The following is a 19,135-nucleotide window of genomic DNA, read 5'->3' as shown; positions in this document are numbered from 1 at the left end:
TGAATAATGATATCTATTTTGGGCAATACCGGAAGGATATTTTCAGTAGGTAGTACAAATTCGTCCTCGTTGGTGAGTACTATGTCCGCATGATTTTCCCGCATCGTGGCAAATACGTGACCTCGGAACCGCCAACACGCTCGCCCCTGCCCGCAAATCTACGACCCACTTATCATTATTATTATTATTATTATTATCATCAATATCGGTATTATAATATTAAAAACAAACAATTGTTTAATATACACCTGAGTCGGTGTGTCAGTAATAATATACATAATCGTGAATTTGAAATCTAGCGAGACTTTGACCGTTTTATTCAGGGCCTCATCAAATAAAAAGTTGGAGAGGTAGAGGTAAAGAACAAAAAAACAAAAATGTGCCAGGACTTAAGAATAATGGTAATGGCCTTTTTTCATCTACGAATAATCTTCACATGTCACTTTAATTTAAGCTTTATTATTATTATTATTATTATTATTTTTGATATTTTAAAGATAGAGATAGAGGTTTTCAATTTTGTGGCGAAAAACCACAATGAAATATATAGCCAACGGGCTGCATAGAGAGGAAGGTAGCTCTAAAATGTAATGGAACCCAATACAGATATTAGAAATATCGTTGGTGATATGAAAATATGAGAATATGAGTAGAAGAGCTCATGAGCAGTCGACGAGCTCATTGCGGCTCGACTACGATAAATTTATCCTGTGTACTGCTGACGATGAGTTTGGCAACAAGCCAAACTTTTTAAATTTCATTTTTAAGCTACTTCTACTATAATGTCAGTTTACTTTTTTTTTTATATAATATTACTAACCAGAGAATCCAATTGATTTGCATTTTTCTTTGATTCTCCGTCTAACGTTAAATTTAAATTAATTTATAAATAATATCTTTTTATTGATGAAAATTATTTTATTAAATAAATTAATAACCAAAAATTTATTTAAAGTTATATTTTTTTTTTTTTACAAAGATATAATAACGTTTAGTACGAAATAAATATTTAATTCATAGAACTTTCACTTACGTATACTTCCGTTTCATATATATGTATTATAATTCTTTAAGTAAATATAGAACAAAATTTTCAAGGTCTCATTGTAAATAATTATTTAAATTTTAATTTAAAAAATTTTCTTAAAATTTTTTAATAAAAAAAAAAAAAAAAAAAAAAAATTAATGTTAGAATAAAAGCATGTGTGCAGACATTACACGGGTTTATGTTACCAAAAATATTTAATAGCTGTTCTGGCAGTATTATTTAGGGCGAAGGTCATACAACCATTCAACCGGAAGTTTTTCAGAGTCTGTAAAAATATAAAAATAAATTTTGATTATTTTGAAATTTTATTTACATTATAACAAATTTTGCTATAAATATAGGTCAATATAAGTAACAACAAAATAATTGTATTTAATATTTACAGATAGAAGTTTTTTGGTAGCCAACGCTCAACAAGGACTATGTCACATTATTTATTGTTCGGATGGATTTTGCCGGCTTACCGGATTTTCGAGGGCGGAGGTGATGCAACGACCAGCCGTTTGCGATTTTCTTCATGGACCAATGACCTCACCTCATGCTATTGCTGCATTACGCGAAGCATTGATTGCAGGCGCTGAAAAACATTTTGAAATTCTTTATTACAGAAAAGACGGTGAGTTTTTTTTTTTCGTTTAAAAACTTACAATATATAAAAATATTGTGTAATTATTTTTTAAGCATAAAAAAGTATTGTTTAGTTTTTAATATCATTATAATCATCATCTCTTTGATGGTTATGGGATGAATAAATAAAAAAATTTTATTATCCGGTTGTAAATATTTAAATAATTATTCACATAAATATTATCAGCAGTTATGATTAATCAAAAAATTATAATTGTTTTAATATTAATATTTAAAAAAAAAAAACCATCACGATTTAGCCGTAGTGACCTTAAGAATGATGAGATCGATAGCCACTGTATAATTTATTATCCGTGTATATATGTGTCCAAGTTGCCTTTGCTTGTCAGTACTGTCTGTTATTACACGTGACCCATGACCCTTTATCCCTTTAATATACTTTTTTTATATTATTATTATTATTATTATTATTATTTGTATCTGGGAAAAAAAATGAGCCAATATCACACCCAAAACTAAAACAATCTATACACCGACGACAATCTGACGACAACTCGAATCATTCATGTTATATATGTATATATAACGTTATCTCATTTTACCCAATCTCACTCACACGACATTCAAGCTTTTCTCGCTACTTATTTATTCAGAGTAAAGTCGGTCTCTATAAGCCACCCGCTTAACCGTTTAACCGTTTAACCGTTTAACCGTCGCGACCAATATAACCGAATTACCATCGGGATTATAAGCAATAGAAAATATAAAATTTATCCCGGGGCTTTTTTTTCAATATTATTAAATAATAAAAAACGTGCAAATAGATAAAGGAGTAATTAAACTATAGTTACATTGCTAAAAGTAATTGAAAAGTAACTAGATTTATTTAATTTTAAAAATGAATTTCTTATCTAACGATTGGTAATTTGCATACACAATACATAAAAGAAAATTCAACCACCTGTTACCTACACTGTTTTTCACACATTATTTACATACATTTTATGTACATATATAAACACTGGCGTAATTTGTTAGTGAATTCCTTTGAATAAAGATTTACTTTGGAAATTTAATCTTTCGACATTTATAGCTCGATATGTATATATATTTACTGATAGGTCGTCTATAATGTATTTACTCTTGATGATAATTTTTAAAATTTTTTAAATTCTACTGTATATTTAATTTTTAAAAGTTTTAAAGCATTCTATAATTTGAAATTTAAATTATGATAAATATTTAAATTAAAAGTTAGTTTAAAAAAATTAAAAAAATGTGGTCTCTGATCACTTATTATTATTGAGTAAAATTTCAAGTACGCATATAATTTAGCTAATACCGGAACTCGAGCACTAAAAATAACCCAATCTTTCACTGATGAGTAAACAAAAATAACCGGATGGAAATTAAAAATAATAAATTAGTAATTCTATTCCATCGTTGAGTTTTACTATTCAGTACATTATTATTTATTTTTTTCTTTTTTCTTTTTCATTCTCATTGACAGTAAAAATAATATGAAACAAATAACTAAATGAACAATATCTTGTTCAAACAAAAGTTTTAATGAGAGATATAGTCGGCAAGTCGAAGAGCATGCATATATAGCTTAGTAACACAATTCAAAAGGAGGACACACGCGCGTTATGTCTCTTATAATCTTTGATACTTTTTTAAACCAGTCTTAACACGTGTTATGAAAAAAAAAAAAAAAAAAAAAAAAAAAACAATAATAGTATATGATCTGTATTTTGATCGACCCAGATACTTTACCAATTTAGTATATATGTGCTATTAAATAGTAAGTATGGTGTATGAAGAATATATTAGTATAGATGAAACAAAACGTATATTATATACATACATACCAATAAAACGTCACTGGGGCAATGCACTCACGTGGTAGTGACGTCACGAGGCCGATAGCACCGTCATCGACCAATTGGGGAAGCAGCCGTTGACCCAAACTACTGCTCTCGGATTTACTGTGTAGTCTTTTAACTATTTACATTAATTTTACAAAATCATTGCCTTATTCTAAATCATTAATTTTTTTATAAATACATTATTTTATCCGAGTATTATTGTTTTGTTCGCTCGCCAAACCCTAGTGATAACGATAATATTTGTAGCAGCCTTACCTGTGCTAGGTGGCTGGTTTGCTCAGACTCCCACGCATTCCTCTAATCTACGCAAAACAACAGTGTGTGCCTGTTATTTTTTTATAAGCCAATCGAGATTCAATATTTAACAATTAATGTTAAAATTGTATTTTTTCAGATGAAAATACAGATTTTTTTTGTCTGTTTTATTTTTAAAAAGCCAAAAAAATATTATAGTGTAAATATATGTATATAAAGTACTTAAATAGAGTATGTAAAAGCCTGTTGCTTATTCTTATTAAATTACATAAAGTTGTTGGATTTTTTTTTTTTTTTTTTTTTTTTTTTAAATAAAACAAGTCTAATATCGGTGTTGATCCTTGATCCTCAGTCAAAAGTAGTTAGAAGTAGTAAGAAAAAGTCTTGGTTGGGCGTCGACACAAGCTTCTAGCACAAGCACCCTCTACTTTACTCTTTTCGGATCGATGAACGTATTCCACAGCTTCCATTCCATGGAGCATCGCACCAGCAGCTCTCTGTCCTCTACCCTTACTTAAAATTTACACAACCTCCGTACACTCACTTTATTTTCAATACTTGATTTTATATTTATTTTTTCTATAAAATTTTAACTTGCAGAAACTTTATTTTTATATTGTAAAATATTTCTTATGGAAATAACAATAAACGTAAATAAGAAATTACCCGTTGAAAAAAATTTATTTATAATTTACCGATATGTACAATTTGACACTATACGAAATAATTAAAAAAGTAGGATTTAATTAAATGTATGTATTTATAAAAAATAGTGGTTAAATTATTTAGGTTGGGAAAGGCTATTCATGTATGTATTTATTTTATTTTTTATTTTTTTTCCATCCATTGATTTTTTGCTGCATATCGTGTTCTATAAACGGAAGTCTATCGACAAGAATTTCCAGGTTGCTATTATTCTCTCATCTACTCTTTCTCCGACGCTATTAACTACCATTCTCATCTAATTACTCTGTATTATGAATTATTACACAATATGGATATTTAAATATGTATAGGAGAGTAATTATTTAATTATATATCTATACTGTTATCATACATTGATATTTCATTAGTTAATTGTGACAGATATAATTTGTTTTTTTTTTAATAATTGAATTTAATAAGTGTATTAAATATTTTGAAATCAGTAAAATAAGTGAATAAAAATAAATTTCAGGTACAAAATTCTTGTGTAGCGAGGTTATTGCTCCAATAAGAAGCGAGGTAGATGACATCTGCCTGCAGATTATCAACTTTGAAGATCTTAGTGCTCAGCCACCCCCGCCACCAGCTGTGCCTCCCCCTTCAACAACTAATAATCGTCTTGCTACCCGATGTAAGTTAATATTATCTATATTATTATCATAAATTGATAGATATACTACTGTAATGGTATATTATATAATTTAAGGAAATAAATAATGAAAAATGGTTAAGGGTAAAAATTCTTAAAAAAATAAATAATAGATAAACTAACACATATTTTTGTTGATCGCGTTTTCGTTTTCGTCTTCGTCTTCGTCTTCGTATTTGTATTCGTACTTGTTCGCACGGCAGACTATTTTTAGAGTTACCTCCGCAACGTTGTCGGCTAGTTGGTAAACGCGTTTAAATCGTTAACCCTGACCTGGTAATAAATGTTACAGTTGTTACTGTTATTATTGTTGTTGTAAAATTGTAAATTCGTAAATGTACTTTGAAAATTTTTTTTATCATTGTCAATTATAGTATAATTTATTTATTATTTATATTTCTTTACGACCAACCGGTATTAAAATTTAACCGCGCTCTATTTGTTTATCAGAAAATTTAATATACTTTGTTATTTTCTCAGCCAACACGTGTATTACGGATAACTTTGGTGTAAACAACCGAGGTATTCGGGGATCACGTGTTGTTGATATTAAAACTTTGTCTTTTTTTATCTAATTGAGATCAAGCGGAATATTCTTTTTTTATACATATATAATCAACAATATTTTAATATAGTTAATCCTTTTGATAATAATTATATCAGTGTTAATTTATTCAATCGAAATCAGTTGATAGATAGATAGATATTACTTATTAGTTATTATTATTATTATTATCATTTATTAATGGCGAATTAATTGTTTAAATGATGACTGTGACAGTTGATAGAGCCAGAGCATCCTTTCGAGCTGGATTGTCTAGAACTGGAGTAGTTGGTCCTCCGAGAGTTAGAAATAGACCGAGAACTGCTTCAAATGTGCCACAGAGACAGCTTGCTGATGGGACCATTTTAGATGAAGAGGCTTCTGAAAATTGGTAAGTATATTTTATATTTATGCTTTTAAATTTACCATTAAATTTATATTTTTATTACAAAATGCGTGGGTATCTTAATATAATATAATATATGCTTGCATAAATTTCAGTTTTAAAGAGATTTCGTCATTTTATTACAAAAATTTTTAAGTTATTAATTTATCAAAAAAACAATTCTTGAATTTTCTAATCTTCTTCAAGTCCAAATATTACCCAAAATCTCAATAAATAATTTAAAAAAAAAAAAAAAACTCTCTGGTTATCTATTTATATACAAAAGTACCGAATTCTTTGGAATATACTTTATACAAATCTATTTATTTTTTTTTTTTGTGTTGAAATCGGTAGCAATAATTTATCAGAATTATTACATTCAGCCGGTAGCGCCAAGCACTTGATAAAGGTGTCTTTTTTTTTTTTTTATTTATTTAATAATTTTAATTTTGCAAAAAATTTTATGATTAAATTTAAAAAATTAAGACTTATTTTAAAAATTTTTAGTGATTTAAAATTTTTTTTATTTGCAAGCACTTAAAATGACCAACTCCTAAATGGAGATATACATCTATATACTTTTTTTTCTTTTCATATTTCTTTACTTAACTGAGTGTTCGCCAGAATATTACAAAAAAAAAAAAGTTTCATTTAAAAGTAAACAAGGACACGGTTCCAATCTGAGTAGACAGTTATTTTAAGTTTGATAAAACAATGAATTTACTGTATATATACATATTATCGGTTATTTTTTTTATCTCTTTTCATTTTGAGCTTATCATTATCAATCGTTACAAATATTGATTGAAAATAAACAAACTACAAAATACTTTTCGTGATAGTATGCTTTTTGAAACCTCATTGTATTCTTTAATAATGATTTTATTTTATTATAGTCATTTATTATATTAAGTTTATCGAGCGTTTTTGAGCATTACTGAATCAATTAAACACAAGTAACACCTGTGCAAACTGTTTACTTTTTTTTTTTTTCTTCCTAACTTTAATTGTAATGAAACCAACAGTATTTCCTTATTTTTAACGTTTACATCCCCTACCACTCCTACCCGATTTAAACGGGTCGTGAGATCTCGATTTCCACGGTCTCTTTTCCAACACGCGATCGATCCGACAACTAAAAACTACGACATTTTTCTTTGCTTGTGAATAGAAAATAAAAAGTCATATAAATTACTCTTTACCACGCATTTGTTATTCTCTTTTTCAGACACTATTTTCTTTTTCTTTCTTTCTTTATTCATTTTCATTTATTAAAATTCACTCTGTTTTTCTTCTCCTCAAATATTTATATTTTCTCAAAGTTTAATTTATTTAATTGTGAGGCAAATAGTAGGTCTTTTTAAATATATATTTTAATTATTACAAAAGAAAAAAATTTTAATTTCAATTTTTTTTTATTTCATTCAAATTGCAATATTCTCAAGTTAATTGAATATAGACAAATGACGTAAAATTGTTAATTTAATAATATTTTTGCTGATTTTTTTGCGAATCGATTCAAAAATTATTTTATTTATTATATAAAGTTTAATATTGACACATTGAAAGTTTGAAAAAATTAGAGTCATTTTATTTATATTAATTTCTGATAAAATAACGTATAATTTTCTAAATTCTTGATTAATAAATTAAATTTTATATAATAAAATCTCGCGTTGACCCAGATAATAAACTATCTGACCTGAATAGACCCTTAAAGTAAAACCACCGACATATATCATCAGATTTCTCTGTTAGATTAAAATTTTTTAAAATAAATATTAAAAAATGTAACATATGCCGAGTGATCTAGCCATTATTACAATTAACACACTATAATAAAGTTAATATCTGAATGATTGATAAAGATAAGAAAAAGAAAAAGAAAAAAAATATAAAATTTATCATCTGACATATACAATAGATTCCTTAGTTGGTTACTGAATGTTATGAGAACAGCAGGGGTTTATTAAACTCCAACAGATCGTAAAAATAAAATTTCATCTCATCAACTTGTTAAATAAATTGATATATTCAAGTAGCTAATTAACAGCAATGTCATTTAATTCAATTCATGCCAATTTATTGTATTTTTTAGGAGATTCTCCTATAAATAAGAAACGGGTGGAGAGATAAAAAATAAAAAATTGGGTACATTATTGTCTGGTAACTAATAAACATTAAATGAAATTTATTTGCTCTAAAAATAGCCAGGCATTTAGATATTATAATTAAAATTATATATTTGTTTAAATTTGACACTGGTGATAAAAACGAATGCGAGCTCTGGGGAAATTAATTCGTTCATCATTATTTTTTCAATTGATTAAATAGTCCTTTTTACAGAGCACACTAACACATACAAACTAAATAAAAGTTTGAGTATATTTTATTGAACAATGATAATGATGATGGTGATAATAATAATAACAATGTAAAAAGTATTGCACATAGTATTATATTAAGTATATAAGTATAGTAAGTAGTACGTAAAGTTACAAGTCAGACATGCAAGTAAAGCAAGTAAAACAAGTAAAGCAAGTTAGTGTAGTGTTAACCCTCGCTGACACTGACATCAAGTACAATAGCTACAAAACAACTCGCTATAGATAATACCGACGCATATTATATAGATATAGATATAGATAGGTCATGTGACATGAGAAATCAGTAACAAAGAAAAAAAGAAAAAAAGAAAAAAAGAAAAAAAGAAAAAAAGAAAAAAAGAAATTTCTTGGAGAATACTACTGAAATAGTAGTACAGCTAAAGAGTGGATCACGCAACGATTAAATAATGAAGACCCTGAATAAACTTCCTATTATATAAATGTTAACCGGACGTGTCGTTGACAGGAGAAACTACTGTCCAGATGACAGACACACTAACCAGTTAAAGTTAAACTTTAAACCATAACTTATTTCCCCAGAGCTTTGTTCAAGGTCTCACAAATAATCAAGTAAATAAATAAATACAAGCTATTTATCGTTTTAATCACGCAAACAAATTTATTAAATAGCACATAGTGTTAAATTTTAAAATTAAAAATGTCATCGAGTATTTAGCTGATAAACTTTTTTTAGTTAATTATTTATAATTAAATCGACACTGAGTATATAAAATATAGTTTTAGTATTAGTAGTATGAGGCTCTAGGAAACTCTAGCATGATTAACGATATCTGAAGGCTAAAAGTTTCTGTTTCAAAGACGTAAAAATTAAATTTAGTATAACTGTGTAACTGTGAAACAAAGAAATTCTCAACAAACTTTTGACTAAACATTGCAGTTAATGTTGTACGTCATGTAATGTATATATATATATATATATCGATTGATATGGACTCTGACCTAACACTGACACACTTGGCGATCCCGAGACCGGCTGACCTCCGACCTCATGGCGTCTCTTTATCGATCATTTTCTATCATTGTTCTGTTTTTTATCACTATCATTATTATTTTTTGTCCTTTTTTTTCTTTTTTAACACAATTTCAATCTACTAAAACCAAATCTTGATAATAAATATAGTTATATAGTTAAATATTATTATTATATTAAAATTTTAGCCCATTAACATGCGGGTCGCCGACGATGTTAGAATCCTGGGGATCTGCGCGAATAGGAACCCCACCACCATCAACAATAGCTCCATTACCATTGCCAGCGAGTAACAGCAGCCATGGATTGTCAACAGGCCTTGGAGCTACAACTCGTCCAACAACAACAACGACCGTTGCTACCGCGCCAATCGCCAGCCCCGAAGGAGTAAGCGACGTCAGTAAATCTTATATATAATAATAACAAAAACAACCTAAATTTATATAATAATAATATTATTATTAGTATATGTAGATATAGATGTATTAGATATATATATATATAATATACTAAAATAAAGGAATTTTCAACAGATTTCACCAAAGTCTGGTATCTGGGATGGCACGAATTGCTCACCAGGAAACGGTAATGATGGACCGTCAAGAAGTGTATCACATGCTGCAAGTCTGGATGCCATTTCAAGGAGGATGGTCAAGTCCGACATGTCACGAATACCATGTAGGAGTCTCACTTGCAGTGTTCGTAAGTCCCCTGTGTGTTTTCCTTTCGTAAATATCCTACATATCCTATACTACATATATTCATATATCTATAAAAGGTATATTTCCTGTCTAAGTATTATAATGTTGTTAATATGTGGGCTTGTGATGATGATCTTTTTTACCGTAGTTAGTCGTCACGATCCTTCTCGTTTCGTATTCGATGTCACCTATTTTTATTTTTCTTCCCTTTTTTTTTTCTTTTCTTTTCTTTTTCTTTTTCGTTTTCTCTATCCAGTGTCACTTTCCCTTTGTTTGCATTTGTATTTGTTGTTATTGTAAACATTACCGCTTATTAATTTCAGATAGTAAGTAAAAATAGATAAAATCATAAATATATTGTCAACAAATCTAGAGGTTACTTTTTTATCATGTTTTCCTGATAACAATTCTAGCCTTGAACGATGTATGGAAATATATTCTTTTTTTTTTTTTTTCTATTTTCAACCTCAATCAAATTGAAAAACAGAAATTGGTAATTTTTTAATTACAAATTGAAGTTTTGTTATTATTATTTTTCTTTAATGTATTAAGAGTTACTCGAAAATAATTGTAAATAATAATTATTATAATAAATTTTAATATCAATTTATATTAGTAGTTTTGATGAGAAATGAATAAGCGGTAATAAAACTGTGTATCGTTAAATCAAATGGAGTAAAATGTTAAATAAACAGCATTAGATATTATGGTGTTATTGTAGAAAAATGAAAAAAAAAAAAAAAAAAAATAATTGAAATCGGTATAAATCTAGGGTGACCTCGAATCGATTTTAGAAAATAGTCAAAAATAAAAAATAATAAACTGGATTTATAAGATTAAATAAATAAAAGTAGGATCTCGATTAAAATTGAATGAAAACTGAGATAAAATATTCTAGTACCTAATCGAGGAAGTGAATGCGCAACCGGGCTCGAGCGGTGGCCAGCAACGGTCGATAATCTCATGGAAGGTAAAAATTAAACACAAAACAAAATCGACACAATTAATAATAAATACTAAACTATCCAATAAATTTACATTCGATTCCATAACAATTTTATCACTTTTATTTTTTTTAATTCCAAGTAACAAATTGCTAAACAATATATTAAAAAAAAAAAAAAAAAAAAAAAAAACTACCCTTATTGTTTGATATATACATATATTTCTATTGTAAACTCAAGATACTATAGAATCGCGTGTCGGTAAATTACCATCGACTGCACTCTTACATTTCTTCGTTTTATTATCAACGTACAGGGTAACTTAATCCTAAGCAGGCTTTTATAGTACAATTTTTTTTATTTTATTATCGCTAAACTTAAAAATTTAATTAATTTTAATATTAACGACCAATATTCAACAAATTATTTTCTGTACAGAAAAATTTACACTATTAATATTATTTATTTATTGTAAATTTATTTAGATATCTGCAGGATAAAAGAGCTTTAGACAAAAAATTTTTACCATCCTACAGATCTTCAATCATTGTATTATAAACCATATATTGTAATAACAATAATAATAATAATAATAATAAATTATCACTGGATGCAGCTTATAGAGAACGACATTAACACTGGCCACCACTAATTAAATAATAATATCCGCTTTATACATAAATAAAGCCAAATAACAGCCTACCGTAGTGTAGATGCCTTTTTTCCTTATTTGTTTGATGTTAAATTATTACTAAGACTATCAGAGAAAAAAAAAGTTAATAAATGAAATGATTTCAGCAACAAAGCACTCTAAAATATTTCCTGGAGTGGCGTCAGAGAGTGATTTGCAGCGATGGCGAGCTTCAAAAGAAAGAAAATCCCCGTCTCTTAGTCAAATGGGCTCAGATTCTGTTAAACACAAAGTAAGTAAGTCATATGTTAGCAATGTTAGTAATATATAAACAGAATAGAGCTGATTCTTTTTTTAACACAATTCAGCTAGTCTACAATTAAATATAGACATGCCCCGGTTGTCTATTATTGCCATTGTTTTTTCTTTGCCATTGATTAATTAATTCCCTCCTACTTGTGAGTAAATTAAAACTTTCATTAGTGAATAAACTTTTTAATTTGTTAAATTTAACCATACAATTAGCTGTTAAATATACAATTATACTGTAAGATTTAAAAATTCAACCACGCAGAGATTATGACAATTCCATTAATTGCTATCTATTTTTTTTTTTTTAACTTAATCTTTTGTTGTGTATCTTGTTGTATACAATCAACCCTTATTGTTGTTCTCTTGTGACACAGTTCTCTCTTCAGGACAACGGCTCGGCTAAGTACTTTCAAGGAGTCATGCATACACCTAATATGGGAGAAAAAGTTGCTCAAGTAAGTTTTTAAGTTTTTATTTTCTTAAAAACAATAAAATTACGTATATTAATTAATTAATTTATTGAATATATAAAAAAAAAAAAACATATTTTAATTGCTCGAAAATTTGAATCTAAATTCCAAATAATTACCAACAACTAATCCACGTGATGAAATCATTGAAAGCACATAAAAATTATATTATCTATTATATCACGAGATTCATGAGTAATTGATAGATTTGAGTTTAATGTAGCATTTAGTCTGTTAAATCTTCCGGAAGATTTCGATCAGAGTGAAAAATAAAATAAAGTTAAGTGACTCGGTGAACTATACAGCGTTGTTATTATTATTATTACTATTTTTTTTTTCTTGAAATAAATTGTGCGACTAACAAGTGGTGGTGCATCATAGGTATGTGTCATATCGGTATCATGTATGAATGTATGGGTATATATAGTATAGTAAGGTACATACTACATATATAGAGGATAAAACGAATAGGGTGGTTTAGGGGAGGGTTCGTGGCGGCTCCGACAGACAGCGTATCAGTCAGTGCTGCAGTGTCCGCCGATTCGTGTGGTGGCTCACACACTCCTCTTATCTGTTTATCTATCTATCTATTTATCTATTTTACACTATTTTACACTATTTTCGATTATTTCTTACTCGATCTATTTATTTAATTATTTATTTATTGTTTATAATTTTGTAACTGTTATCAGTGACAATAAATCACTCTCGGAACCAAAAATTTTCAAAACATTTTCATCTCTCTCATTTTTATCGTTATTATTTTTTTCAAGTTATCATTTTGTTTAATTAAAAAATTTTAATTAAAATCCAGCTGATTAATGTCAAAGCTCGTTATATTTTTCTTTGATGTCGACACGATCGAATAAAAGTTTCAAGTTTTTTTTTTTTAATTTACCTATTTGTCACGTGCTAAAAAAAAAAAAAAAAACAAAATAAAAACAATTAATCGATAAATTTGATTGATTATTTTTTTGATACTCAACGATCAAATCAACATTAAATAAAAAATGATGAAAAAATAAAAATAATGGGTTTGTTTGTCAGCTTTACTCTCTTCCTGACCTGTTTCGATAACTGCAGATAAACTTGAAGGCTTTGGCTCTAGGCTAGGATCCATGCCAAACCCATTGATCTCAACTGTAGAGATTTTGTCACCTAGATTGTCTTTTTATTGTTATATTTTTTTTTTATTCGAGTGGTAAAAACCTTTGAAATATGTAGTTAATATTGTTGCTAATAGCGACGTTGATCAATGCTTTGCGTCCTTGTGTCGTTATTTTACACACAATATTTATGTATCCAGACCTAGGTCTCAACTATTATGCATATAAATATTTTATTTTATTTAATATATTGACTTTAAATAAAATAAATAAAATAATTTTTTTATCGAATTATTTTCGGTTCATTTGAACACGTGTCAATAACCTGTTAGTGAGTTTTGAAAAAAATTTATCCAGTGAAAATTTATTATTATTATTCAATATTATAAAATGTGAGAAAACAGTTTTTAAGATAAAATTTTTTTTTTCGAAATAATTTTGCTGCGTTATTTAAAAATCTAAAAGCTAATAAAAAATTAATAGTATTTTTGAAAATTTTAGGTAAAATAAAATAGTGTAAATAATAATTAAAAAAGAAAAATGAAAAAACTTTAAATATTGAATGAGAGTTAAATGAGCGATGAGGAATTAAGACGGTTGACCGAGGGTGGAAAATTAACTAACAGCTGGGCCAGTTGGCCTGACTGGAAACTAAAAGAGGAAGAAGTTGACCAGGAATCGTGCGATTACGACGATTACCCCGAATACGATTACAATCAGTGTCAGGCAAATAGTGCTAGTGGTAGCGGTAGTAGTGATAGTGCCAGTGGTAAAGTTGAAAAAAAAAAACTTATTGTTGACGAGAGCAAAGGATTATGTGAACTGGCGCCTCATAGTGCGATGAACGCGGGGGCTGGTCGGGTGTCTGATCCCCCCAGCCCCCAGGACATTAGACTTTTGCATGAGTTTGTTGAAGATATCGAAAAACATGACGAACATTGTAAACCACGCGAAGAGAGGGTAAGACAATTTAGACTAATTAGTCTAATTAGTCAATTAGGTATTGACAAAAAAATATTATAGAATTAAAAAACTCATTTAAAACTTTTTTTATAGTAATTGATAAAATAATTGCAATTATTATTTTTTAAAGATCAATTTATTAAATTAAATTACAGATATTTATTTTTAGATTATTTTAAATTTTTAAAATAATACAAAATTAACCTTTTTGTTAAATAAATCCCGGTCAAGTTGATGTACTCGTACGGGGATTTCAATGAATGTTTAAATTAAAATCGATTTTTATCAAAATGGCATTAATATAGACAGATAGGTGATTATCATCGGGTGTATTTATTAAAAATTGACTTAATATTGATTTTCCATGACTATGAATAATAGTATTATTCGAACTTTAATAATCACTTTAATCATTAATTAAAATAATATTGTAAATAAAAAATTCTACTATTTTTAAAAACAAAGGTATTGTTAAAATAAATTATAGGTCGTTAAAAATAAATTAGTATTGACTCAATTAATAATAAAAAATACATAGTACAATTATAAATAAATTCTATAATCTGAATAGTTGTTGTTAAATAAATGTGATCTTTAAAAATGAGAAAAAAAAAATTATTTCGTCGTTTGTATTAGGTATAAAAGAGCGTCTAATTAATAAGAAAATAGTAAAAGAAGAATAAAAAATAATAAAAATCCCAACGAGCTCTCATTTAGTAATCGTCCCAAATTCCGTCGCTTTTTAAACTTTTTTTATTTTTCTCTATTCACTAAATCTCCAAAGTAGACCCTTACACAATCACAAAAATATATATATATATAGATGAAAATGAGATATGTATATAAAATTTGAGTAGCGCTTGCGCATATCACTCTAGTTTCAGTTAGCAGTGCTCTCATTCGGTGGAATGGAACATATCAAAATCAATATAGGTTCTCTGAGCGCAGGTGGCGGTTTTTCCTCGTAGTTTCTGTCTAGGATTTACTCCAGAAACGGCGCAGTAGCTTTCATGCACGAGGTGCACTATCATCATCAATAAGTGTTATTATGTTCTTAGTCCAACTAAACAATAATCTGACAATTAAATATAATAACATCAAGAGATCAAAATAACAATATTAAAAAATTCTCTGATATGCTGGCTAACAGGCTAATTTATATTCAAAAATTAACTATTTATTATTTAATATTATTATTAGTTTATTCCTGTCTCTATTGTTTATAATTTTTTATAATTGTGATATAATAATATTTTTACAGTGAATTTTATATAAAAAGTTTATAAAATGATATTTGTCAAATTTTTTGTGTATTAAAGTTAATTCAAAAGTCACGGCTCAGAAAAAGAGATCGGAAAAAAATTTTAAATAAAAATTAATATAATAATAATAATAATAATAATAATAATAACGCACAAAAATTAAGAAAAACCTGTCGACTGATTTGTAATGTCCATCCAATAATTATTATTATTAAAACATAATTACACCTGACTACACCTCAATGCCTTAGTTTACCTTTACGTGATTAATAAAAAAAAAAAAAAAAAAAAAAACACAAGTTGAATACTAAAAATGATAAAATGAAAATTCAATATTATTAATATAAAAAAAAAAAAAAAAAAAAAAAATAAAATAAGTGATGGTAATAATAATAATAATAAATCCGAAAGTAATTATAATTTAAAATTGATCTGTACGAGAAAAACAAGAACGTGGAGCGAAACAAGGAAAAACGTTGGGGGTGGTGTGACCAGGGGAGCAAAAGAGTCGGGAATATCAGTGTATCTGATGATGAACAAGAGGCCTCTAACTATTTGATTGAAACGATTGATCGTTTACCGCCGCCAGTTGTGATTCGGAGAAAGAAATTCCCGGGAGCAGCCGGAGAAAATCGTGTCATTGGTAAATATTCATACAACAGACCGACCTCAGACACCACCAGTGACTCTGCCGGTTCGGATCTTGCGAGGATAATTGAGACTGACCGTATTAATTATAAAAATCCTTCAAATGTATATAATAAATTACGGGGATCGGTATCTTGCAATGGAGAACAACAAGTTGGATCCGCTTCAACTACATTTTCAAGTCGCTCTTCCTTGAATAACAAACAGGAACAAGTACACTATAAAAATTCATCTAATCCGTCTGAACAGATAACAAAAACACAAGATAATATTACACAAGATAAAAATCCGTTTATAACTACTACAGGACGAAAAAAAAGATACTCTCATCACTCTCATCATTCTCATCATTCATCTTCACTGACATCATCGACGTCCTCGTCGGTGTCTTTGTCGTTCGCGCTGTCAAAAAAATGGTCTTGTTTAAAATCATCCGGTGGGAAAAACGAACCAGGCATTGTAAAAACTCAAGTCCCGATTGAGGCTGAGGAAATATTTCCCGATGAGCTTGAATTTGAGTCTGAATCATTAGAAAAAATAAAAGATAAATTAAATAACGATAATAAATTTATTAATAATATTAATATCAATAATAATAATAATATTAATCAGAAGGGAAGTGTTATAAGGGAGACAATTTTTAGTATTGAGTGGCCTAAAAGATCATTTACCTATCCGTTGGGCAGAAAACTTGCAGCTTGGGGTCGCGAGAGTAAAAATTTGTTGGTAAAGTCAGTATCGTCAGCCAACACGTTTGTTCCAACGACAATGACGTGTATAAAGTCCCCAAGGGCCATGTCGGAGAACCTTCTGGGACAAAATGAGGAACCGATTATTACTAGCCGTACTGGTGACAGTTCACCTCGTAGAATGTCTTCTTTTGAGAAGCACTGACAGGTACGGGTTAACGAGAATCGAAATAGATCCTCCTGGGAGTCCCAATTCCCACCAGGTATCCAAACAAAAGTGGACTAGTGTTAGAGTTAAAGGCGGAAGCACTAAAAGTCTTTTGATTGAGAATGGTGGTCCTCAAGTTATTAAAGCCTCCGTCAACAAAGAGGTATTTAACTAATCTATACAATATAATTTAATTTAATATTTTTTCATTTTAATATTTATCGTTTATCATCTATCAGTTTATTGATTACTATTTATTAGACCTGTAATTTTGTCTTGACTTATCCATTTAGTTTAATGTTTCAACTAACTTTTACTAATAATTTACATACATATATGTGTCAGAAAAAAGAAAAAAAGTTGATCAATAATGAATTTTTTTTTTTTTTTTTTTTTTTTTTTTTTTATATAAAAATAAAAACTTTAAACTTTTATTCTCGACTTTGGATAAACATCGCAATTTAAATTGCTCCAAAAATAACAAAACATAAATTATATAATTGTTTACAAGTTTTATTTTGTGGATTAAGTGCCCGGAGTTGGAATAAGTTTATGTTTTATTTAAAGACGCGTCAATAGAAATATTTGATGATTTTTATTTTTGTGATGATGAAAGTGAGAAATTATGACTAGTGGCAAAGTTTAAAGTTAAATTCTATTTTAGAATTCTTAATAAGAAAAATAAATATAGAGAAATTTTAAGAGAAGCAGTCTATGCTGGCTCTTGATAACAACTGTAACATTAATGCACTACTATAGAGGTTTATTATTATATTTTTTTGACTTTTATTTTTATTTTCAACGATATATTATTAAACATAAAGCAAAGATGAAGAGGAAGAAAAAGAAAAAGAAAAAAAAATAAAAAGAGAGTTAAATAAAATGTAAGAGGGGGAGGGAGAGAAAAGTGCTCAGCTCAACCAGGACCGACCTCGCTTTGGTGAACTCGTGGTCTTATGGTTTAGTTTACTCGCGTGTCTTTAGGCGCAAGTAGGTCTCGACAAACTTGGCAATAAAAAGTTAAATAAAAAGTGCAGCCTCAATCGTTTTTTTTTTCTCTTTTCTCTTTATATTTCTTGTATTAAAAATTGTATATATGTGTATAAACAATAACAATCAAAGAAAATCACAATATGTGTAAAACTCTTTGTTTGTTTTTATTTTTCCTTAATAATTAAAATTTAATTAAATATGTGAAAGAGGAAAAAATTATTTTTATTAATTATTTGATTGTTGATAATGTATTTTAAGTTTTTCATTATGCCGGCTAAAATTTTACGTTCTTATTTTAGAAAATGCAATAAAAAACAAAAGTTTGGATCTACTTTGTCAACGGTATTATTTTATTATTTTATTTTTTATTGTCTGTAATTTAAATATACTTATCTCATTGGAATTTATCGTAAATTTATTAATATCGTCGTTTTTCAATGAATATTTGTACATTTTATTTAAATTAAATAATTGGACGAAAAAAAATAAGAATATTATCATAATTAAATTATATATTATTGACCGGCAAATAAATAAATAATATGGCAGTGAGTTGGTGGTATTGGTATAAATATACATGATAAGTAGAAGCTGGATGATTCAATAAAGTAGATGAGGGTGATGGAAAATAATACATTTAGACATATCCGTTTATGCAGACGTACAGTTTAGTATTTTTATCCATGTAAATAAATGTATATGTATGTTGATAGTAGTTGGGGTAGTTTTCTCTTGTAAGAGGGTGCGCGCCTGACCTACACCCGGTT

The 19,135-nt window shown here is 28.0% G+C and overlaps 1 protein-coding gene across 16 annotated transcripts in view; it reads left to right on the top strand.

Moving 5' to 3' along the window:
• Positions 1-19,135, top strand: part of LOC123269422 (potassium voltage-gated channel subfamily H member 6) — a 28,519-nt gene that overhangs the window by 1,652 nt on the left and 7,732 nt on the right. For 9 of the 16 annotated variants that reach the window (XM_044735115.1, XM_044735116.1, XM_044735105.1 and 6 more), the window contains exons 2-9: positions 1,434-1,664; positions 4,958-5,116; positions 5,916-6,069; positions 9,630-9,837; positions 9,975-10,143; positions 11,041-11,112; positions 11,885-12,009; positions 12,404-12,484. In XM_044735115.1, coding sequence (XP_044591050.1) covers positions 1,434-1,664; positions 4,958-5,116; positions 5,916-6,069; positions 9,630-9,837; positions 9,975-10,143; positions 11,041-11,112; positions 11,885-12,009; positions 12,404-12,484 — 1,199 coding nt within the window. Of the gene's footprint in view, positions 1-1,433; positions 1,665-4,957; positions 5,117-5,915; positions 6,070-9,629; positions 9,838-9,974; positions 10,144-11,040; positions 11,113-11,884; positions 12,010-12,403; positions 12,485-14,106; positions 14,566-19,135 lie in introns of those variants that run through there. The other 7 variants (XM_044735111.1, XM_044735118.1, XM_044735108.1 and 4 more) reach the window with 6 other exon arrangements.

The sequence above is a fragment of the Cotesia glomerata genome, linkage group LG7 (genome assembly GCF_020080835.1).
Source record: "Cotesia glomerata isolate CgM1 linkage group LG7, MPM_Cglom_v2.3, whole genome shotgun sequence".
In the NCBI taxonomy this organism is placed as follows: domain Eukaryota; kingdom Metazoa; phylum Arthropoda; class Insecta; order Hymenoptera; family Braconidae; genus Cotesia; species Cotesia glomerata.
This window is presented reverse-complemented; position numbering and strand designations above follow the sequence as displayed.